General features: G+C 37.8%; 1 protein-coding gene across 1 annotated transcript in view; it reads right to left on the reverse strand.

Moving 5' to 3' along the window:
- Nucleotides 1-24,582, reverse strand: part of ECPAS (Ecm29 proteasome adaptor and scaffold) — a 104,273-nt gene that overhangs the window by 44,762 nt on the left and 34,929 nt on the right. Inside the window, exons 3-16 of the mRNA XM_044920423.1 lie at nucleotides 24,333-24,449; nucleotides 22,744-22,862; nucleotides 21,471-21,620; nucleotides 18,481-18,649; nucleotides 15,726-15,865; nucleotides 12,545-12,626; nucleotides 9,722-9,841; nucleotides 6,614-6,699; nucleotides 6,305-6,383; nucleotides 4,464-4,513; nucleotides 3,430-3,496; nucleotides 3,214-3,336; nucleotides 1,072-1,175; nucleotides 538-661 (exon numbers count right to left, since the gene is read on the reverse strand). Coding sequence (XP_044776358.1) covers nucleotides 538-661; nucleotides 1,072-1,175; nucleotides 3,214-3,336; nucleotides 3,430-3,496; nucleotides 4,464-4,513; nucleotides 6,305-6,383; nucleotides 6,614-6,699; nucleotides 9,722-9,841; nucleotides 12,545-12,626; nucleotides 15,726-15,865; nucleotides 18,481-18,649; nucleotides 21,471-21,620; nucleotides 22,744-22,862; nucleotides 24,333-24,449 — 1,530 coding nt within the window. The remainder of the gene's footprint in view (nucleotides 1-537; nucleotides 662-1,071; nucleotides 1,176-3,213; nucleotides 3,337-3,429; nucleotides 3,497-4,463; nucleotides 4,514-6,304; nucleotides 6,384-6,613; nucleotides 6,700-9,721; nucleotides 9,842-12,544; nucleotides 12,627-15,725; nucleotides 15,866-18,480; nucleotides 18,650-21,470; nucleotides 21,621-22,743; nucleotides 22,863-24,332; nucleotides 24,450-24,582) is intronic.

Genomic DNA, 24,582 nt, shown 5'->3' on the forward strand with positions numbered 1-24,582 from the left:
AAAAGTGGGACAGGATCAGGACTGGGGGTCACAACAGCCAATACTCTTGTCTGATCCACCAGCAGAGAGAACCACACACACACACACACACACACACACACGAGGCTTGCAAAAGCAGACGTGATGTTCTCTTATGATCACAATGGAAAAAATCGTTCTGAACTGTTCCCTGAAGTATTCTTAAATTTATGGTTTCCAAATAATATCCTTAAAAATACAAAAAAAAAAAAAAAAAAAAAGATATTTTTAAGCATGTCATACCAAGGAGAAAATTTTTAAACCCAGCCAAAATGTTGACAAGCATAAAAGGAATTTAAGTAATTCAGATTGGGGCAAAACAGATCAATTTTGAGAATTACATTTTTCTCTTCATTTTGTATTTTCGTCCTCTCATTGTAAATATTAACATTGTTAGAAACCTTACTAATATTCAACATTTAGTGATAACATTTTAAATGTGTCACCTAAAAAAATACATGTTTATTTTCATGATTCATTATATGACCCAAACTAACTATCTGAAGTTAAATGCCATACCTTTTCGTGAATATAATACACCATTTCCGGGAAAGAAGGCATCTGCTTAGAAGCACTTTCTTTTCTGTTTCTACCAGGAAGACACCTTAATACTCGCTGTGCTTCTCCATGAACTTCTTCCCGTCTTACAGAAAGACAAATAGGAATAAAATATAAATTGCAATGATAGAATGATCATGTGATGATTAAGAACAGTCATTTTATTTGACAACGGGGGATCTGAGAAAATGTCTTAAATATATTCTTAGCTATCTAAGCAAAGAGTCATAAAATACATTTTAAGAAACTACTTCTTTTTGGAAATTTCTTGAAATTTGAAGAGTTACGTGGCTTGCATCTTTTAAGTTTACCCACAGAAAAAAAAGAAGATAGGGTATAACTACAGGTCTGTATCATATCAAGGGCCATATTTTTAACTCTTTAATAAACTGCTTCCAAATTCCATAGAGCAACACTGAAAACAATATAAATTTTAGTAATTCTCAAATAATTTAAAATGAACCCAAATTCAAATTAACACCTTTTGAAACTTACGGATCTCCTGCAGCTAGTAAGAGCAAATATCTGGAAGGTATATGATCTGAGGGAAACACCGTGCTAGCAAATTTCACAGCCACCTGTCGAACTTGAACTTCAGGCTATTTAACACATAAATACACGCACACACAAACACATAACAGATTTTAAAAAAAGAAGAAGAAAGAAGAATCCAATTACCAACAGCTCATTCCAGTCAAGATAAGTCATCTTAATTGTAAACAATTAAAAATGAAGTTTTTTTAATAACTATATCTAAGTAAATAAAATGAAGACAAATCATTTGTTGAAAATCTTTAATCAAGTTGTTTAAAAGTCTTTTGGACAGCGGCATCACTTAAAAAGTACTTTTATGAGCTAAAAAAGGACCCTCCAAGTAAAGCAGGAAGACCCACAAAGACCATAGCCAGAGAATGTCCCTGTACACGCACATCCTCCGGCCAACTTTGGGACCACGGTCACTGTGAACAGTTTTCTCGCCGTCATCTCTGCTTCCCCAACCCTCAAACTGTCAGTCACATCAATGAAATTAAGATATTTGGCAGGGAACACAAACAGAGGTTACTTGGAATCTCTATAAATGTGAAGCAAATTCGTCTCCAAGTTTTTCAGATTAGCTTTAGTTAAAACTGACTCCGAAGGAGTTTCAACTACATGAATATATTCAATTCACCTAAACAGAATAATGAACAAATCTACGAATACAAAGTTCAATGAGAGAAACAGCTGAAGAACCTTTATTCTGAAAAGCCTTATTCTCATGTACCTTTCCCCCCCGGTCATTCTCCTAGTCACAAACCTAACATAGTGAGATGAGAGTGATATTAAGAAACAGATAATGGTCCTATTCATTCAGGTATTCTTGCTCTTTAAGCATTCCTTGAGCTACAATCAAGAGCAGTGATACTAAGGACTAGTTCGTATGATTTAGCCTAGAGTCTGGTTGCTTTAAATGTAGTCTGAGAAAACACCAACTAGCTTCGGTTTAGTAACATTGCTGCATGATTTGATCTGCATACGTATAACCAGAACCCACATGCATTATACATGCATCATACATCCTTATACGATTACCTAGGGAAAGATTTAAGTGTTCTATTCTAATGAGCTTCCAAATAAGCCCACACTTCTTTGTCCACAATATAAGACTATGAACCATGTACAAGAGCATCCGACAGTGGAACTCAATATACAGTAATGTTCCTGAGTGTACATAATAATCCTGTCACATTTCAATAGAAACCAGATACCTTTCTGAACCTTTAGTAATTCCCTCGATAGCAATGTATTAAATATGCCAGCCAAATTTCAGTAAGACACAATATATATTAATCACACCAATACTTTTTGACATCATTCCCTCTTCTAATCTCCCTCTTTCTACTCCTAGAAATGGAGGACAAAGAACTGACTATAGCAAGTCCATATTATTTTATATTGTATACTATATATTACATATACATATGTGTATATATAGATACTCAAAATTTCCTATAAAATCCCATGACAGCCAAATAAAGAGGACTAGAAGGAAGAAGACTATGTATGATAGTACTGGCTTACTTCCTATAGACTCGATTTTAAGGTATAAAATTTGTCTTTCTTTCCTTCTGCTTTTCCCCCAGTGTTGGCTATAGAACTCCATCCCAAAGGACTGTAGTGTTCAGCTACCAAGTAAGACAAAAGACTTCCAACTTGGAGGACATGACATCAAGAACAGTTTCCCAACATGAAAGGCTTTAAACATAAAACCTCTGAGAATATCACCACTCCTTCTCCCCTAAAATCAGATTCCCATCATGAAGAATTAAAAATCAATCAGAAATCACAGTCCTGGGCCGCCTGGGTGGCTCAGCTGTTAAGCACCTACCTTCGGCTCAGGTCACGATCCCAGCGTCCTGGGATCAAGTCCCACATCGGGCTCCCTGCTCAGCAGCAGGGAGTCTGCTTTTCCCTCTGCCCTCCCTCTGCCGCTCTCTCAAATAAATAAAATCTTTAAAAATAATAAATCACAGTCCAAGTGAAAGCAAATATTCTTCTTAATTGTCAAGATCATTAAGGAAAAAAAGCAATTCCAATTCTGTTCTTAAAAACGTACACTGTATCACCAATCATCGCAGTTCACATAGCTGGACCTACCTTTATTAAGTACGAAGCCACAAGTGCCTCCATGAGAGTTCGCTGTGCTCCCTCCAAAGTACTATAAGCTCCCACCATCATAGACAATGCTTCTTGAATAGCAAGCCGAGTCTCAGGCTCTTCCTATAAATATAATAAAAATAGCATTTCCCTCCCTGTCGGGTTTCCAGGTCAGCATCCAAGCGGAAAGCATAAACTTGCTGGGTGTTTCCCTACCTTACAAAGGGCTTCAAAAAGCTGCTGCACAAGAGCTATATCCTTGGTGAATAAATGGGGCATTCGACTGTAAGAGAATACAAGACCATTATTACGATCATCAACTTCCACGAGGTTAGAAGAAAATGTAACTCAACACAAATTTTCTTGAAATGCATTTTCATCTCTAAACATAATGTCGACATCATTAGATTACCTCCCCAAAGAGCCAAATATTGTTAAAAGTAAATATTTAGTTCTTCAACTATCTAATATAAGTAACCCATGATTAAAATACATACTATCCAGATAGAGCCTTTATAAGATTCCATGCATTCAGTTAACATTTCTGATTTTAACATAAGAAAAATAGACAATTAAGACCAAACTGCTACTTAAACTAAAGGCTATCATGTAAGTGCTCTATCAGGTGACTGAGGGTAGCTTTCCTCTGAGCCCCAAGGATCCTTTCCCTGCACAGACAGAAGAGCAAGACCCAGTCCACACAGGCCAGTAGGGGCCCTGCACCATGCTGGCAGCACCACACGGTGCCACAGTCTCCCTGCTCTGAAATATAGGGAAGGAAGAGGAAACCAGGAGGAAGTGGAAGGAGGAAATCATACCATAAGCAGAAGAAAAAAAATCCACCTCTGGAAACGGGCCACCCAGAATCATAATATACCACTATCAGAAAAGAGAGTCAAGAGCTAAACCTTGATGACTGTGGTTATAAAGACTAGTGGTAAGCAGCCACAAGAACACTTAAGGTCAATCAAATGTCTCCAGGGTGCAAGAAAAAGTAACCCGTTAAGACACAATCCAGTTCAAAATCTCATTTCAAGACTACCATTTAATATGGAAACATATCTATCTTCAAATGGAATGTCTCACATCATTTTCCTTCTACAAGGAAAACATTCCTAAACAACCCATGGCCATTAAATACATTTCCTTTCAAAATCACAACCAATTTATTCTCCATCCATTATTAAATGCCACATAATTTTTCTTAGTTTACCAACAGGGTATCTCTCACTGAAGAAGAGTTTACTCACCTGGAGAGTTTTCCAACAGCTGAATATGCCATTGACAGTAGCTTAGGGTCCTTGAAATTAAGAAAAAAAAAAAAAAGAACAAAAAACAGACAAAACAAAAAATACAGTAAACGGCAAAACCTTTTTGCTGCAATTACATGCATTATTTTACTCCTTGTTAAACCTGGTCTCACTCTGCCTAACTACATGATATTAGCATCTAACAAAACAAACAAAAAAAGTCCAAACCCAGAATCATCACACTACTAAAAGGAAAAACAAAACAAAACTTTGCATCCCCAACTCACTCCAAAAGGAAAATACAGAGGCCATAAATGAAAGGGTTCTCTCAGCTGGTGCTAAGTTCAGGATATTTTCAACACTATGTACCCTGCAAACACCAACGCACTGGGAAAACAGCTTAACTTATCAGAAAATTCACCACTGGTCACACAGACTAGGATCCTCCATCTCTCCCCCCAAAACTGCAGTAAACTGGGGAACGATTACCTAAAACTCTGCATGATAATAAAGAGCTTCGCCTCATATCTCCCATTATAAAAAATGAAAGGGATCATAGTCATCAAGTGAGTGAGGTTCCCTCCTCAGACAGACAGAATTTTATATTGTTTTATGAAAACCAATAGTCTGATTACTCAGAAAAAAAGGAACACCTCTGTGAGTTGAAGTTTATACAATTAACATAGGACTCACTCTTCCACACCTCGATGGATACACTTACAGATTCATCTGTTGGGAAGTTCTGCAGGAACCTCCAGGAGGTACAGAGATTAGGGACCTATGGCTTATCTGGCCTCTCGAATTTATTTTTAAATATACAGATTCTCCCTAAAAGCCCAAAAGCATTTCTACCAACCATCCCAAGCATCAGACTATGTATGCCATTAAAAAAACTCTGAAAGGTTCCCTAGGCCTCAAAAACCTTGCAAGCACTATTCAGTAAAGGATAGGAGAGCCAGGCCTACCGCTGCTCCCAAAGGAACTGTACAGGAATGAACAGCTTTTCCCTAATAATAATACCTATTAAAGGGCATTCGATGTGCTGAACAATTTTTGTGTATAATCTCATTTAATCTTCACAATAATCCAACGAAGAGGTATTATTTTCATTTTTCTAATAAAGAACAGAGCTCCAAAGAATTTAAGCAACTCATCAAAGAACAAAACTAGGATTCAAACTCAATTTTAACTCCAACTGGCAGAATGTTAATTACTATACAACTGCAAACATGCATTCATGTTTAGTTAAGACTTAGGAAAATAATGCTAACTAGAGTTCTTGAAATATTACTTTCTTTAACAAATTCACCTGAACTAATGAAGATGGTAAGAGTGACACAGCAAGGACAAAGGGGATTCCAAAGAATCCTCATCCCATTTAGCTTAAGGAATCAAAAACTTACTGAATGCATGTTTTTATAGAATTTTGAACTGGTAAAAACTCAGCCCTTAAGAATTAACACTATTTCTAAATATAAGCAAATCCAAATAAACATCCATATGGAAACAAATCATAAAATAAAATTTAATGCTTTCCATTCCATTTTTGCACAGTGCCTAAAAGCAGAATAAAATGCAGTTGCTTTAAAAGATGTTATTTAAAGAAGCAATAAGACCCCTCGAAATTCGTACTGTATTTTTAACACTTAATTCCAAAAACAAAAAAGCAAAAGATGGTAGTAATTTCTGAAATTCACACCACTTCAAGTAAAAAGATTAAGAAATGATGGAACAATAGCAAACTGTAACTAACTAAACAAACATGCAGACCAGAAAGATTGGTAACAGAAAATACTTTAAAATATAAAATGTTAACAGTGTTTAAAAGACAAGTCACTTACTTCTTTATATTCATTGATTAGCTTGGTGAGGCCATTCAAAAGCATTGGACCTAATGGCTTAATCTTGATTTCTGGACAACTTTAAAAAAATAGCACACATACACAAAAGCAAGATAAGAATCTCATTATTAGCGTATCTTTTCAGATGATGACTTAAAATAATTAGAGACACAACTGAAATAACCTATTAAAACCTAAAATTTTTTTAAGATGAGCAAACATGGTTTCTTTCTGGGTAAGAAAGAAATACTTGAATCATTTGATCACTCCAACAGCTTGAAATTTTACAAATAGTTCAAAAAAACTTACGTTATACAAATGTGATGCACAAACTGCAGGGATAATGTTCTCAATTTTGAATTTGTATTTGTACCAAAAAGTCCATCATATACCACCTATGAAAAAGAGACAATGTCAAGAACACCAATTAATAATAGCAATTTGCTATTCTCAGATATTAGTCAGGATTCAATAGCAGTTGTTGTGCACTACCCCTTGTTATTCAAACACAGTTCTTTTTAATACAGATAATCATCTTAGCTGACCAACTTAGGAAGCCGTCAGTAACTCCAATCAGTCTGTGGAATAACGAACACAGTGGTTGATCTTGACAGTCTGCAAAACTTGTGGATCTACCACCAGAAAGCAACAGAGTTCACAGTGGGCCCTCAGTCTGCCACTCCACATCACACAGGGGACATGAGCAGATAAAGCCACTCTGGTCCCTTAATTACATGTAGTCAGTCATTCCAAACAAATTGTAATAAAAGCTTCATGGAAAATGTCAAGATTAAAGCATTCATTCTACAAGCGTAGAATACAGGTACTCCATGTGTGGTGTAGTCATGCCTAGGTGGCAACGGATCACACAGGTGAGTCCTGTACAGCATCTAGAAGGTTCAGACATTAGACAGCAATGTCAAAGAAATCTAAATTCCTCAAATTCCCACTTTCTATGGGATGGATAGTCTTACACTTAGAAAAAAAAAAATCTCACATTGGTTCCTAAAATGACTAGCAGTATTCTGATCTTACTTAACAAGGGCATGTGACTGAACAGGACTGAGCTCTGCTGGGTAACCAACACTAGCCAGGTACTGTGAGACACAAAGAGACAAGCATTGCTCCCAAGGCACTCGATCTGCTTGAGGGATCAAAATGTACATACATTAAAAATGATACAGGACAATATATAATCACATGCTACCTTATTTGGAAAAGACTTCTAGAAAATTTATCTGATAATGCTAAATTATACAGAATAATATGGTAAGATAAAAGAAGCAAAAGAATCAGAATACTAATGTTTTATCAGAAAAAATAAAATTCACTGTGCACATATTATACGCGAAGAATTATGCTGGGTACTTTCATGCGTTCAAAATCAGGGTGAGGTACTATGTGCCTCGTTAAAGCCATTGGTATCAGGAAAGAAGAGGCTCATCTGAATGATGCCCTGAAGGATTTCTATGATTGACAGGTGGAGAAGAGAGGGGGTAGGGCCAATTATGTAGGAGAACAGTAATGCAATCATTAAAAATGGGACTAGAAAGAAGAATGTGTGTGAGGGACAGTGAGTTTGTCTTTGAATACACCAAGTTTTAGCCAGATTTATTTGGAAAACATATAAATAACTACAAATAAAGTACACACAGGATGTCTATGAATATTTTGTCACAAAATTCTAGCTGCTGGTGGCGCCTGGGTGGCTCAGTCGTTAAGCGTCTGCCTTCAGCTCAGGTCATGATCCCAGGGTCCTGGGATCGAGTCCCGCATCGGGCTCCCTGCTCTGCAGGAAGCCTGCTTCTCCCTCTCCCACTCGCCCTGCTTGTGTTCTCTCTCTCGCTGTGTATCTCTCTGTCAAATAAATAAACAAAATCTTTAAAATATTAAAAAAAAAAAATTCTAGCTGCTTCTTATGTAATGTAGTGTTACTACAACCAAAGTTTCTGAACCAAAATTATCAAGACACTATCCAGGAAACAGTGCTTGCAAACACCAATTATAAAACACCAATTATGAAAAAGAATGACAGAAGCTCTGGGATAATTTTACATTTATGAGACACAGAGAATACTTTAAAGTCATCAAATATTAGAGTGCCAGATAGGGGGCATAAAAGTTTTATCATCGAGGGGGAGGAAGTAGCCACTTCAACAAAATAAGCCTTAAGAGGGAGAGATGCTAAGACTGAAGTCTAGGCCCTCCATACAGTGAGCACGATGGCAAGTGTTCTCACTTTGGGACTGAAAAACGAGAGCAGCAGGAAGTGGGAACATTACAGATGGGAGGCGACACACTGGAGGGAATCCTGAAACAGGAGTAGATGTTGACCAGGCTAAAGGGGGAATGGGGGGGGGGGGGCGGCTCTGGCTGGCAGAGGGAACATCATGAGCGGAGACACGGAGCCATGAAAACAGCGTCTTTAAAGAGGAACAATCTTCTGTTGGAGCATAAGGTACAGGGCAAGGGGGTGGTGAGACAGGAGACCAGAAGAGAGAAAACTGCTAACCTGTCAGCAGATAACTCAGAACGTGGTAACTGAATGAGTACTAGCCACTGTGCTCTCAATCTTCTATGACCCCATTCAGTCTTTAAAACCTTGCTATGAGTAAGCTGCTGTTATTACACCCATTTTACAGATTCAAAAAAGAATTTCTTAAGAAAAACAGAAAAAAAAAAAAGAAAAGAAAGAAAGAAAGAAAAACAGAAAAAACCCTGAGGCTTATTTAGGATCTACAGCAAATAACTGATGACAAAATTTTACTCCAATCTATCTGCTACCTGAGCTGAGCTGGTCACCACTTGGGCAAAAAAGGTAGGAGCTTTTGCAGAGGGACTCGTGTCCTGTACCAACAGAGTACAAGGATTTCCAACTGCAACAAAAACTCTGGTGGCAACAGAGAAAATAGGCTGTCTTTCAGATGAGAGGAAGGGAAACAAGCTAGATTACTGTGATGGCCAAAGTGAGAAGGCACAGTCCCAATTAACACCAGCATTAGCTGGAGGGAGATGAAGCTATTAAGGAGGCAGAATCAAGAGAATATGGCCACTGCTGTTACGCAGGGGTTCAGTTAAGGATGACGCTTGATAACTGAATTTTTCCACTTAACTGACCACCAGAAACTTGGTTGCCTAAGACAAACATTTTTGGAGAAAAGCCGCCCAGAAAAGCACTAGTTTGAAAGGACAGTCACCATACATTTGAGTGTTAACTATATACAGTATGTACTCTATAACAAAAAATTTTTAACCATGTCTGCAGCTAAACCTGAGATAGAAAAAAAAGATGGAATCTCATTAGACTTGTTACGTACATCAACATACCTCCCGAATATGCGTTAATGCAGTTCTTTCTGTAATTAGACAGACATAAAGTTGTAAACAGGCCATTTTTCTCTGGAAAGAATGAATTACCTGGATGTTAGCTGGGAACGTTTCTGCAGCTTGTCTAGAACGAAGGAGATGGGGGACAATCTTTAACTTAACCCTTGTACTGACGGGGTCCCTCTTCAGCTCTGGTTTCAGAACTGCTCCCTGTTAAAAATATGTTTAATTATAACTCAGCAGTTCAAAATTACTACTCACTGAAAACAGTCATGAGAAATCATAAAATCAGTGGTCTCTCAATCTTTTGTTTCAAGATTCCTTTACACTCTTACAAACTACTGAACACTCCAAAGAGCTTTTGCTATACTGGAATACCTATCAATATTTGCTATATTAGAAATTAAAACTGAGAAATTTTAAAATATTCACTTAAAATTATAATAATAAATCCATTATACATTTTCATAAATAACATATTTTTAAGAAGATTAACTATATTTTCCCAAACAAAAAACTGTACTGAGTGGCACTGTTTCACGTTTTCTCTAAGTATCTTAATTGTCCACCTTGACAGAAGAGAGTTGGATTCTTTTATCTTCTGCCTTCAATCTGTTCTGGTTAAATTACATTAAAAAAAAAACCAACAACTGGCACTGGGTGTGGCCAAAAGAACAAAACAAAACCCAGTTTCATGAAGATATGTGTTTGGAAAAGTGGGGATGATTTCAGCCTTTTCAGGTAATTCCAGATATTCTTTGATACTACAGCAAAACTTAATAAACAATAGTTTCTTAAAGGCTAGTTACAATTTGGATTTGAAACCTTATCACTGAACTTTTGTATACTCTGTTATACTAAATTCCACTGATCTGTGTTGCCCACTGAATGGCCCCCTTACCCTCGTAATGCTTCTGTAACATCACTGGTCATTTGGAAAGTACTGGCTCATGAGTTAAGCAAACATTTCATTATAAAACATTTTTTTAAATCACATGTTATTATCACCACCAATCTAATCAGAAAAATCTGTAGGTACTGACAAAATGTCAGGCTCACGGTGATGGATACAAGTTTCCCTAAATTGTAATTTTTGCTTGAAAGTCCAACTTTTACCACTGCCAATAAACCTCGTGAATTGTTTTTCTTGAAGCCTCATTTCTTCATTTTAGAGAACATATCTGCCAAATACCATCTCGATATCCACAGTTTCCCAGTCTACAGGTAAAATAATTTTTCTGCTTCATCAAAGATATTTTTTCCTATTTTTTTATTTATTTATTTTAGAGAGAGGGAGAGAGAAAGTATGCATGAGGAGGAGGCGCAGTGAGAGAGGGAGAGAGAATCTGAAGCAGACTCCACACTGAGCACGGAGCCTGACACGGGGCTCAATCCCACGACCCCGAGATCACGACCCAAGCAGAAACCAAGTGTCAGCTGCTCAACTGAACCACCCAGGCACCTCATCAAAGATATTCTTAAGTAAAGCTGGGTTTTATTCTCTTTTTTTTTTTTTTACCATGAGTGCTGACAGTTAAGAACACAATAACTACCAGTACTATTTAGTGACACAGTTTTGGTTCGTGCTAGGGCCCCAGCAGTTACACCCACCACTGTCAGCGCACCAGCAGTGCAAACATCAACACGATCAAAAAAAATCTCCCTATGACCCAACAGGGGTGAAGAAGCACTGATCTAATCCAACCCTTTCATTTTCTCCACGAAGAATATGAGGCCAAGAAAAGCCCTGTGATTAGCTATTCGTTACCAATAGCTCGTTATCAATAGCTCATTACATCCACGTCCCAATTGGACACCCACACAAGAAAAATGGGACTGTATTTCACTCTCCTCCCCAGTACATTTGTGTGCAGCCATTCAGGACTAGAACCCAAGGGGGAGGCTCCCAATTCCCAATTCATTGTTCTTTCTGCCACATCACACTCAATTGAATCTAATTGGAAATAGTATGATTGGGGGGGGATTATGATTTTTAAAACAACTATTTATGGTTTAAAAAGCAAGCAAGCAAATAATCCTTGTATGTCTGGATTTGAACTTGAGAACACTTTTAAACACAGTGAACTGAACAGAATTTAGCTTATTAAGCAAACACCTTACTTGGAGGCTTCAGAAGAACCCATCTATGGTCCTAGATTTTAGACCAGAGGTCAACAAATGAGCCAATGGGCCAAATCTGGCCCACCACCTTTCTTGATAAAGCCTATGAGTTAAGAATAGTGCTTATGTTTTCAAATGATTTTTTAAAAATCAAAAGACTAGTACTTCAGAATATGTGAATATTATATGAAACTCAAATTTCAGTAGCCATGAAGTTACACTGGCATCCAGCCATGCTCCTTTGTGTGTTGCCTACAACTGCTTTCATGTTAGGGCAGAGTTGAATAGTTGTTGCCCCACAACCACATGGCCAGCAAAGCCTAAAAAACTGACAGAAAAAGTGTGTGGATCCCTAATCCAGAGATTGTATCATCATTATTTAAGTATAGGAATTGAAACGACCAGCTCAAATAAACTAAGTTACCAGGAAATCTTAATCCACCCAGACAACATGGCTTAAAACTAGTATTTCCTCCAGGATAAATTCAGTTTAAGTCAAAATAACTAGGAGAGGGGCGCCTGGGTGGCTCGGTCGTTAAGCACCTGCCTTCGGCTCAGGTCATGATCCCAGGGTCCTGGGATCGAGCCCCGCATCGGGCTCCCCGCTCGGCAGAAAGCCTGCTTCTCCCTCTCCCACTCCCCCTGCTTGTGTTCCCTCTCTCTCTCTGTGTCTCTGTCAAAAAAAATAAATAAAAATCTAAAAAAAAACTAGGAGAAAAAGTTCAAATATATGGAGCTCATGTCAACCAAATGCTTTTTATGATGATGTGAGAATAAACCAAAACAACCTACCTCTTTTGTCTTCAGTGGTATATCTCCAAGGTATACCTTGTACATCTTATTAATGATGGCAGGATTATTCCAGTCAATCAAGCTACAGAAGGTTTCAACACAGCTTGTTAAAATTATTTTTTTGGTCCCACTTCAATGATTTCAAAAAATACATAGCCCCAATATTCGTTACCAAAGGAAAATGTCAGAAATACACAAATGAACTGAGCAACTGACTTGTAGAAGAGAAGGAAAGGGATTAATTTAGATCAACGTTAATTTCTAAACAGAAATCCAGGAAGTCACTTGTCCCACCCTGATTCAATAGCTCATTACATCCACGGCCCAACTGGACACCCACACAAGAAAAATGGACTGTATTTCACTCTCAAGGCCAATGCCACGGAGCAGTTCCAACAGAGCAGAGCTATAGTACACTTGTTCAAAGAGAACTGAGGCAAGCATCATTCTTCTGTTGAACTACCTGGAAACCCAAAAGTGGTAAGGAAAGTGACCCAAAAATAAAAAAATTATCCGTTAAAGCCCCAACCCTAAGAAGCTGGCAGCCCCTTCCATTTCTCTTATATTGTGTTACCATGACCCCCAGCCTCCTGCTCCTCCTTCTCTGCCAGCACATATTTGCAGCTTCATCACCTAATCCTAATAGCAGGCATGCTGCCATTAGTCCCTGACTTGCTCCTACTTGGGCCCCACTGTCAGGTGAATGAGGATACAACACTGTATCCTACAACACCCACCCCCTGCAGCGGCCCCTCCCAGTCATGTTACAAACCTTGCTGTACTGCAATCCTGCGTTTCACTTCATCATACTATCTTCTCTCTGCCTTTTGACATTGGTTCTGCTTCCAAGCTATGTTCTAATCTGTGCAAACACAATTTCTTATGCTGCTCTGACAGGTTTTCTAATCCGTCCCTTCTTTCACAGTTCATCCATCTGCCTCTTCCTCAGATAGCCACAATTCCACAATACCTCCATCCTCGAAGATGTTCCACCATTCCATTTTAGTTTTTATTCACCTACACTCTCCTCAGATGACTGTTACTAACTAATCCTCAAGCCCCACCTTTGTCTCCCTTCTATAAGTACATCAGGCGTACAGATTTTTGACAACACGTACACACTTTAGTAAAGCTTAATGGTAAAAACAAACTAAAAATTAAAAATTTTCACTGTTTCCTCTACTTTTCCCCTTGCCATCTTTCTAGGTTTTTTTATTACATGTTTGTTGTGAAAATTCAGAAATGTACAGAAACTTATAATCTGTATACCATATCCCTCTCTACTCCTTTTCAGTAACCACTAACTTTGGTGTATCTTTTACTAGACTTCTTTCTTATGCACGTAAAACTGGTGGATGGTATAGCAGGTGGGTAGGTAAAGAAACAGATCAAAAGAGAGATGCATCACTTGAAGAGATACTTCAGGATTTTTCTTTTAACAAAATGAGAAAATATCTACATACCGTTCTCAACTTACTTTTTACCTCTTAACAATGTTAAACTCCTCTTATGAAAAAAATGCACACTTGTTTTAACAGACAAAATCGAAACGAACTAGAATACTTCTGCACCACATTTACATTTCTAACAATCCAATCCACTACATGGTGTAAAGAATGGGGCCAGCTCAAACACAATGAGAAGTTTTAAAGGAAGGTTTTTTGATACTTCGAAACCAAATAAATTCTTTGAAAGGGATACCAGGAGGATGCAGTTATAAGCAGCATGAAGGAATTTTAGACTGGGGGGGGGGGCGGTGTTAATGTACAGTCTAGTCCAACTTCCTTATTCCACAGAGTCCAACGCCTGGCAGGTTACAAGAGTCTTTCCTGTTCCATCAGCGAGAGGCATGACCAGAATTAACTCCCTGACAACGCGCTCCTCCCCTAGGCTGCCTCACCTGCTGTGGAGGGGTACACCGCTCCTAACCGCCCCCACACGTGCAGTCTGCTTACGGACACGTAACCGAAGACACAACGAAGTTACCTTCCTTACGCGGTTACACCTGCTTATATCACTTTCTCTGAAGTGGAAAAACTACAATATATGCACTCCACTGCCTTTTAGCATGCTATTACATTAAGCATTAAAACAAATGAAGAACATAACTCTTCCATAATCGTGATAGTTTTCAACCAAGTAACTTCAATTTCTCCCGTTGTTTTTCCAGTCTCCCCACATCTCCTGTTTTAAATCAGTACACATATTACTTTGTATTCCGCTGTATTCATTTGCCATTACTTGTGGACAATTTACACATTGCTTTATTACTTTCATAATTATTTGGGAAGATCTATAATATCCCATACAGAGACACACAGTTAATTTACTTAACTACTTCCCTATAGTAGAAATTTGAATGTTTCCATTTTTCTTAAAATTATAGGAAATGGTATAATGGGCAAATCTATAACATTTTTCTAAATATAATCTTTTTCTTCTTCTGAATGACTCTCTTAGAATAAATTCCCAGAAGATTTACATAAAACATTATAAATATTTTTATGATTCATTACATACTGCAAAGTGCTTTCCAAAAATTATTTCGGTTTATAATGCCAATCAACAGAATATAAAAACAGCAGTTTCAACAGAAATTTAAATGGAGTTTCAACTGTTACATAATTTTATTTACCAATGGGTACAAACTGGTACACCAGCGTTTCATTTTGCATTGATGTGATTTCTCACACAAAACATTTTCTCTGAGCCTATTACTATTTGTATTTCCTCCTGTGTGAATTAAGATCTATTCAGCATCTCTTTTATGGGACCTGTTTTTTACTGTATTTATCATAATACCTACATATCCTTTATTAAAAGCCATCTCAAATGGTTTGACACAGAGGAAGAATCAAAAATGAGTAACTTCTGGGTTCTGACATTCTTCTTAACATCAATTCTTTAAGTCCATTTACCTAGACGACAAAGGTCTCACTTCTCATGGTAATATCTCTAATGCATTCCAGTTTTAAACTGCTTTTCCAAACAGCTTTTCTTCTTTGTCTTATACAGAATGCTGCTCCTAAGCAAACTGTCTTTATTACAAATTAGGTATATTTCATAATCTCCTAAATTGAATGTCTCATAGAAAATCCTGGAAGAATAAATATGTGCTGACTGAGCTTTTAGAAATATGGCCTCTTTTCATTTTTTCAAGGTGGAAAGGGAGGCAGTTTACCTTTGCTTGCTTTTCAATTCTAGGTCCGCTGCTGTCGCTACGCTGTGGCGTGTGTCACTAGAAGCAATCACCAAGTGGAGAACAGCTTCGAGTTCAGGCACCTGTTCAGCTTCTATGAATTTCACTATACCCAATTTGCACTGCAGATAAATGAAGGGAGGGAAAAACGGTGATCAAAGAAACAAATACTACCAACCAAAAATTAATAGTAACAACAGTGGCAGCTCCTGTTTGGGCTTACAATGTGCCAGGGAACTGTATATAACATATATTCATGACTTCATTTAACCCTCACTATCTATGACATAAGTAATATTATACTCATTTTTCTGATGAGGAAACTGAGGCAAGGCTTAAGAGATTAAGGCACATATTAAGTGATGAAAACAAGATTCAAACCAAAGTTTCTCCAAATCGAAGACCATCATGATACACAGCCTTCCTACTCAGGTTACAGTCTCTCTAGAATGATAAAGCCTTGAACTGAAGTCCAAATTTGGAGCCTACAGGTAAGAGATTGGTACATTATAAATAGAGGGCTCAACGGATTGTTTTGACAGTTCAAAAAGAACTAAACCACATTCCATAGAGTTCCACTCTATTGTTAACATATTCATTCTGTCCTCAATATTCTTAGACTGAAAACAATAGGATTTCAAACACACTCTAGCCAAGGCAAGTGAAATTTTAACCAAACAGTATTCAATCTAATTGAATGGCTAAAATAAAACACAGATCAAAGAAGGATTCTAATTAGAACTTCATGCAATGTGAAGGAGCTATGAATTTCAAAACAAACAATTCTATTTAGGACAAATATGCCTGAAAACTATCTTTACCTTTAAAAATCAGTTATATACCAGTTCTTATGTATATGAATCAAGATTAAGAGAGTTTATAATTATTAAATAATAACATGCAATTTAAAAAGGTATATAAACAGATCATAAAATGCTTGCCTTCCCTCCCCTTGTTCAAAACAACTTACTTGTGGCAAGAGCCACAAGAGAAAAGACTCATTTACTTAAGCCACAGAAGAACAGTTAATGGAAATTAACTACACAAAGATATAAACAAAAAAATGTGCAAAGAAAACTGAAAATAATACTAATGTCCATCGATAGGAAACTAGTTAAAATCTTACGTGGTTTACACATAATTTTATATAAACATATAAAAAGATGACTTTTTAAAAAAACTTTCTATACTGTTAAATGAAAAAAGTAAACCACAAATACTGTATTATATGTAAATGTATGTAAATGTAATTTATATTATATAAAAATGTATTGTATAAAACTGTATTTATATATATATACACACACACAAACATACACATATAGAGTAGGCTGTAGATGAATGACAAACTAGGATTTCAGGTCATTTTTAACTTCTCTTCATAATGTTCTGTACTACTTGAATCTTTACATTATCATAATGTTATCATTAGAAAAAATAAAAACCATTTTTATTTAAATAAAAAAAATTTTATTTCATCCTTGAAACTAAATGGTTCATTTAGATTCACTAGATTATAAAATTGACAAAAAACATGGAGAGGACCTTAAAAATTAGCAAATAATTATCAACACAAGATTACAATTTAATGTTAACGATTATTCTCCAGCACTTGGAGCCTGAGCCCTCAGAGAGGCCTATTCAAAGCCTAGTAATAGGGAGTAAGACCAAGGTACATCTCAAAACCTCAATTCCTTTTACAAAATGAAATGATTTCTCTACCTCCTCGGGTTGACGTAAGGATTAAATGACACAAGGTATTCAAAGTGCTCAGGAGAGTACCCGTCACATCGCTCCCACCCAAAAAAGAGGAGCTGCTACTACTATTTACCTTTCTTTCTTACTTACATCATGGTTTGAGAAGGGGAAAAAAAGACCTTTGAAACATGAAGTAAATCTAATCAAACGTAACCCTCGCTGAACAAGTCATTCTATGAATTTGCGAGTGGAAGCAATCCCCCACTTGCCTTTTTCCCTCTCCTGGGGAACACTGCTTTTTGATCCAAAAAAACACTGCTTTTTTTCAAAAAGAAAAAATATCAAATCATTTAGACTGCCATGGAGAGAGAAAGGAAGGACTGGAAGACTAACCCATGTTGCTTGAATTCCAAAATAATTACATACTGATCTCATCTGTTCTTCCCTGAGGTGCCTGATGACACAGACACAGTGAGGCAACTTCTCTGCAGAGCACCAGTCTTTTTTAAAAGCTGCTCAGAGAACAGCTGTGTCCTGTTTAAATCCAGAATAAAATGCTTAATGCCAATTTTGAAATTCCCAGCAAGAAATATCAAAGGGAGTCATGCTTTTCCCCCATATTGTCACATATGAGTATAGGAGTTCCTCACTTTACACAAAATGTACAGCCCTAAAAAGCTGAATAGCCCAAGATAAATTGTATCTTAACTGCACCAAAACAGCTAGATGATTATTAAACCTACAGTTAAAAGCTAAAATGAGCGAAGTTAAACATAGTCCGTTTCTGAGGGGGCTGGATTTCACCCTTGAGCTGTGGACTCAACGAAGAGCACTGAAGAGCACTGCCCGCCCCTTCCCTTCCCCTGGGGCTTTAACACATAACTGCCACGATGAAGACAGCACTCGAGGTCAGGCAGGGGTTGCAAAGCTGTTTCACTAGAGAGACTGAGCATATGAGAACTACGGCAGACCTGCTCCCGGGGGGGCCCCCCGGGGCCAGCGCACTGGGGCAGGCTCCATTATGAACAAGCAGTGATACCTGTTCCAACTGTTCAGGTGTCCACGGGTTATCACCAATAACTCGCTTAGCTGCATAAAAACTCATTCCTGGGGGAGGCTGGGGTATTCCAGAACCTCCCCCACTATTTGAAGAAGAACCCTGTCCTGAAGATGAATTTTGGCGACTCTGGGATTCATTTAACACATATCTGAAAAGGAAAGAGAAATGTAACCTCCCTATTAAAACACATACATAAATATATATGTGCACATTTAATACATTCAATTTTATACTTTTCTCCGAGAGATTTTTTCTAGAATACTTGAAAGTAAAATTTCATCATAAAGAAAAATTCTGAAGGTATCTAAAAAAGGGTATTTACATCTTTAGCAGATTAACCCTAAGTCCATCTGTTCAGCTTAGTTACAAATGAACTATTACACTTACCAACAATGAATATAAATATTTTGCTCTCAATCTATAAACAACTCTCTAAGAGCCACTATGGACCTACTACATTTTGAGTTTCAGGTTGACAAATACAGAGAAAGAACAATTGTTTGTAAGAAGGATTAAAAAAAAAAAAGAAACATTCTATATCCAAAGCACAGAACATTTTTACAGTCATTCCCATTTCTGCTAAGTGGCAATTCACCTTTAATTCCTATATCCCATTAGAAAACCCACTGAAACCTCCAAACCACTTACCACACAAGCACATAACACCCCAAAAAGGAAAAAAAACCCAGAGGAAAAGTCATAACAATTAGCTTTTCCCACTGTATGTTCAAAGCCCTCTGTAGCTACTTATTTATTAATTTACAACCCTATTTTCATTTTTAGCTTCTACAGATTAAAAATAAGATTTCTGATAAATTCGTTTTGATCCAGTAAACCGGTATTTCTCATCTACAAAATGAAAATTTTGAAAAAAAAATTTAATTCAAGTCCCTTCAAACTCTAAAATTCTATGCTGATGAATTATCAGACTGGATATTAAAATGAAATACCCATTATAATAAAAATTAAAAATAACACTTAGATCCTGATAGTACAGTAAATTATTCCACATTACTTATATGCTATATCCATTTAATCTTAATCCATCTATTAAAAAAACCTATTAAGAAATCACTTTAATACTTTTATAAAAATAAGGCAAATTCCCACTGGTAAGAAAAACTGGATTGAGTACATTATGTGCCTAAGTTAAATTTGGATTTGGTAAGAAAAACTGGATTGAGGACGTTATGTGCCTAAGTTAAATTTGGATTTCAAAGTTTATTTACCAAAGCCATCATCACCTGCCAATTCTGGCTGCCTCCTGATTCAACAACTATAAAAAGGAGGTTTTCATTTATTTCTAAGTTAAAGCAAGACTAGTGGCAGTAAGTAAATGAATCAGTAATTACTGAACAGCTAACATTATGCAAAACACCATCTTGAGCACAAGACAGAAGAATACCAGGAAGTGTAAGATCTGGAGCAGGTTGAGATAATAACAGCACATATGAGAGCATTTGACATGTTATCACATGACAAAGAAACCACTGAGAAATAAGCAATGACAGGACATGTACTAGAAGTGAACAGGTATAGGTAGTGGAAGCGTTTCAAGGTCTGGAAAATAAAGCCACCAAACTAGAGGGGCCAGAAGGGGGGCAAACTGGAAAGGGAAAAACATGAACCCTCTTGTGTCTGGATCGGGGGACAGAGGACAGGAGGCTCCACAGGCTAAGATTATAGTACACATTACCCCTTTGGTCAGGGAAGAAACATAATGAAAGCAGCATTTTAGATAAATATCTCTGTCAGGAGGACAACCTAGAAAGTAAGTAGCCTAGAAGCACATCACAACCTGGGCCACTGAGCAAGGGACCAGAGCTAGCTAAAACAGCCCTTGACTTCAAGGAGGCCCCAATCTATTAGGGAAGCTGGACATGTCAGCAGTACAATGAAAACACGAAGTGGCAATACAGATGGATGGTTAGTGTAATAAGGATCCGGAAAATAGTGTCCTCTGCCCAAGGCAAGAAATTTGTGTCAGAGACACACACAGCTGACCTCTTAAAGCTAGTCTGAGATGCTTTTTCAAAGCAGTTGTTTTGGCTGTTGTTTTCTTTCTTTCTCCCCTTCTCTTCTGTTGGGCAGGCATTCTAAGCAGAGAGAACTGTATTCTCTTAAAACACGAAAGGCAAGGACGTAAGAGTGCATGAACTGCGTAAGTGTATGTAACGACTGGAAAATAATGCCCCAAGGATTTTAAGGGGGATCTGGTAAGATCTACATTTTAAAAATCAGGGATCCCTGGAGCGCCTCGGTGGCTCAGTCGGTTAAGCAGCCGACTCTTGATTTTGGCTCTGGACATGATCTCAGGGTCATGAGATCGAGCCCCCCCCATCCCTACCCCGGAGAGGATTCTGTCCCTCTGCCCGTGCTCTGCCCCTCCCCCACTCAAGCACGAGTGGGCGCACGTGCCCTCTCTCTCAAATAAATAATCTTCACAAAAAATAAGAAATAAAACAATAAAAATCAGGGATCCCTCTGGCAGTGTAGAAAGTTTTGGAGAAGAACAGCTGGAGAGAAAGTCATGACGAGAGCTGAGCAGAGATGAGACCAGCCCGCAGCGGACAGCGTGGTTCCAGGACGAGACAGGGAGCAGAGAGGGGCTACTATGGGACTGGCATTAGCAACAAGGAAAAGGAAAGCTGCAGGCAATTTATAGCTGTACACAGACATGGCTAAGAGAACCATCACAGCACTGACAGCAGTTAAAGGAAAGAACTATTTTATGGGGAAAAACTGATTTCAGCTGGGACAGGCTGAGTCTGAAACCGTGACAGGAGCTCCACATCTGTAAGGTCAACAAGCAGTGGGGCTGGGGTTTAGAAGAGGTCGGGCCTGCAGCAGAAATGAAAATCTGAGACACATCCATTTTCAAGTGAAAGCTGAATCATTTAAAATAGTATTTAACCCCACACAGTGAAAGCAGTCACCGACAAGGTCGCTGGGTTTTATTTTGAACCTACCCATAAGGCATCAGAAGGACATCTAGCATGAAGTCCAAAAGCAGCTGCACGGTCTTTGGTTTCTCAGCAAGATTAAACGGAGAAGCTGATTTTGATGATTCAACAGGGTATTTCATGTGAAAAAGGGTTGGTATTAAAAGATGCATTAAGCTGAAAAAACAATTACATTTATTGCAACTACTTTAAAAATAAGGTTTTCATACATGCAAATAACAGACAAAACAAAAATCACATTAACAAGAAGTGGCAAGTGCAGCAATGGCCCTGCACTTTCAGAACCACCGATTTACAAAGTCCTAATCTAGGAACTGGCCTCGCTTTCTTTGTTATTGAAACCCCAGCGTGCTGGGTGATGACTGCCGTTTAGCCACTCCGACTCATTACCAAAAACACTAGGAAAAAGATGTACATGATATGCCCTCAGTGCCAGTATCTAAAGTTACCAAAAGAAGTCTATTAAACTTTAGGTATTGTTCAACTTATAACATGTTCCTTCAATAATTTTTTTTCTTTTCCAGTTAATTAAAATATTCTAAATCTAAAGAAATTAAAAACCGATCCTGTTAATATTTTGAGTATGAAAATTTCCAATGTGTGAACTTATATAACACAGCTTCAGTAATCCCTTCTTTCATTACACATGAAAACCTCAAAGAGTGCTTGTACTGTTTATTAATTTTATTTGTAAAGATCCGTACGATAGTCTCTCTTTTAAAAATACATGTGCTCTAAAAAAGCAAAGTAAAACCATCATTTACCTCCACCTTCCCTCCACAGCTTCTGCACTCTTCCTGATGATGCTCACCATGACCAGGCTACACTACAGAACTTTGAGCCAAATCTGAAACTAAGGGTGTTATCCAAACCTTTTCACCCCTCCAATGCCCATATTAATATAAACAAGTGATCTGTTCCTTAAAACTGCTCTAAAACTTCATATGCTCCAAGACAGAAATGTTTTGATGAAAAGCACTTTCTGACTAATTTGTGCAATCACATGAAATTAGCCTCTTCAAAATAATTGACAAAATAAATGCATCTAGGTTGAGAAACATGTTGTTAGTTCTGCACACATTTTAACATGCTCACATCAAGAAATTTGATAATTACCAAAACAGTAACATTGAAGTGACACATAAAATTCAATCATCTGTCAGCTGAAAGAGCTCAAGCCTTCACATTAGCCCAAGTAAAATCAAATGTGTGACTCTGTGTTTGAGAGGTAGCTGTTGACTCATGCAGGTGGGAGAGAAGGTAACTGAGGACACCATACCTATCCTGCTGTGGCTGAGGCTTCCCTTCCATGGCAGTAAGAAGCGTAGGGGCCAGTTCACATTGTTTTTCCACTGGCAGGCGAGGATAGCCCATCTTAACATAAATTATAGTAAAATTCTAACACGAGAGAAAAGCAAGTGAGCGTGAAGGAAATACTCTAGGATTTCAATGAAAACACATGGTTGATAACTTAGGGAGATACGTTATAACAAAGAAATCACATTCTCTCTCCATAAATTTATCACATGTTTATTTATTACAGCTTCAACTATGACATCTCAGGAAGAACTCCAGCCCTACTTATTCAAAATGTTTGCTTTAAGATGTACTTAATGTGAGAGAGCATGACCTAATCTAAAGCACTCATGCATACATATATCAAACTTCATGTTTTTTCACTTTAAATATATACACTTTTGTCAATTATGCCTCAATAAAGTTGGGGGGGGGATAAAAGCACGCAAATATGCAATTTTCGCTGAAAAGAAAAAGTCATCATTTGGCCCATCTGAACCTACATACTACACATTAGCATCAGAGCTCCCAGCTTGTTGCACTAATCCTTTCAAGCAAAGAGGAGACCACCTGTGAAATCCTAGGCTGCCGTTTCCCAACCGGTCAGTTCCTACAGCCGCCTTATGGCAGCACTCTGGTTCCTCGTTCCGATAACTGACCAATGGATGGTGAACCAAGGGAAACTGAGTGCTGTGGGTATTTTTCTATCACTAGAATCCATATGAATGCTTCATTCTAAGCAAATTCATAAATGCATATCTGGATCTATGCATAAGACAAAAATTGGCTTTTCTAAAAGGATTCTTCACTTCAGAATAGGCCTCATAAGGTTATTCTTTGGGAGACATTCTATTTGGCAGTTTTATTGGCACACAGTGTTTCTATCTGCGTGCAGAAGGAGCTTCTGTAATGAAGCTGTACGTCCAGAGCAGGCACAGAAAAGATCTCTGCACCAGTAGGTGGCTCCAAAGGTTTGGAACCCAGATGTTAGATAATACTCAATAGATTGAACCTCAATGCTAGGAGCAACAGGGCCACAAAAAAAACATGTGCCATCACAGGACATCAACATTCTTATACAGCTCCATTTCATGAAGATGACAACTTAAGAGGAACATTTCTTACCAGGCTCGGTTACTTCACTTTTAAAGAGCATACCTTTCTGAATGTATCAGAGACAGAATTTTTAAAAATTCAGCTTCCTATCCTTGACAGTTGCCCTTTCTTTCCTCCTTCTCTTATTGTTTATTCATGCCCATGCTGCATAACTCTGTCTTCTCTCTGTTCAGACTGGGCTCGTACAACCTTTTACTACAAATCAAACCCTTTATATCAGCAAACCTGAGGAGTCATTTCACCAGCCTTCCTGTGCCCGATGTAAACGACCATGCCTTATCCCGCACCTACCACTTCAGTGGAAAAAACGTGTGTCATCTGAAGAAAAACATCTCCTGTTTCATTTAGAATTAGTCTTAGGTGAAATTCTAAACTTGCCCATATACTGATGACATCTAATAAACGTTAGGAGAGAAAATTCACTGTAAGTCAGAAATATGCCAAGAGAACACTCACTGTGACAAAGGAAACTGCAGCAGGGTCCTGGTATTGAACCAACAGTGTCTCTACCGGGAGCTGTATTTTGGGGCGGCTTTTTATACGCTTATTCAGATGGACCAGCAGTTCCATTACCTAAGATACAGAAAGATATGGAACTGAAATTATTGATTCCTTTAAAACAAATTCATTTCTCAACCACTATTAAATTAAATAGATGAATAGCAGCTACTTTGTTTTTTTCAAGGACATAAATGTGACATCCCAG

This window comes from Neomonachus schauinslandi, chromosome 13, assembly GCF_002201575.2.
Source record: "Neomonachus schauinslandi chromosome 13, ASM220157v2, whole genome shotgun sequence".
Taxonomy (NCBI): Eukaryota; Metazoa; Chordata; class Mammalia; order Carnivora; family Phocidae; genus Neomonachus; species Neomonachus schauinslandi.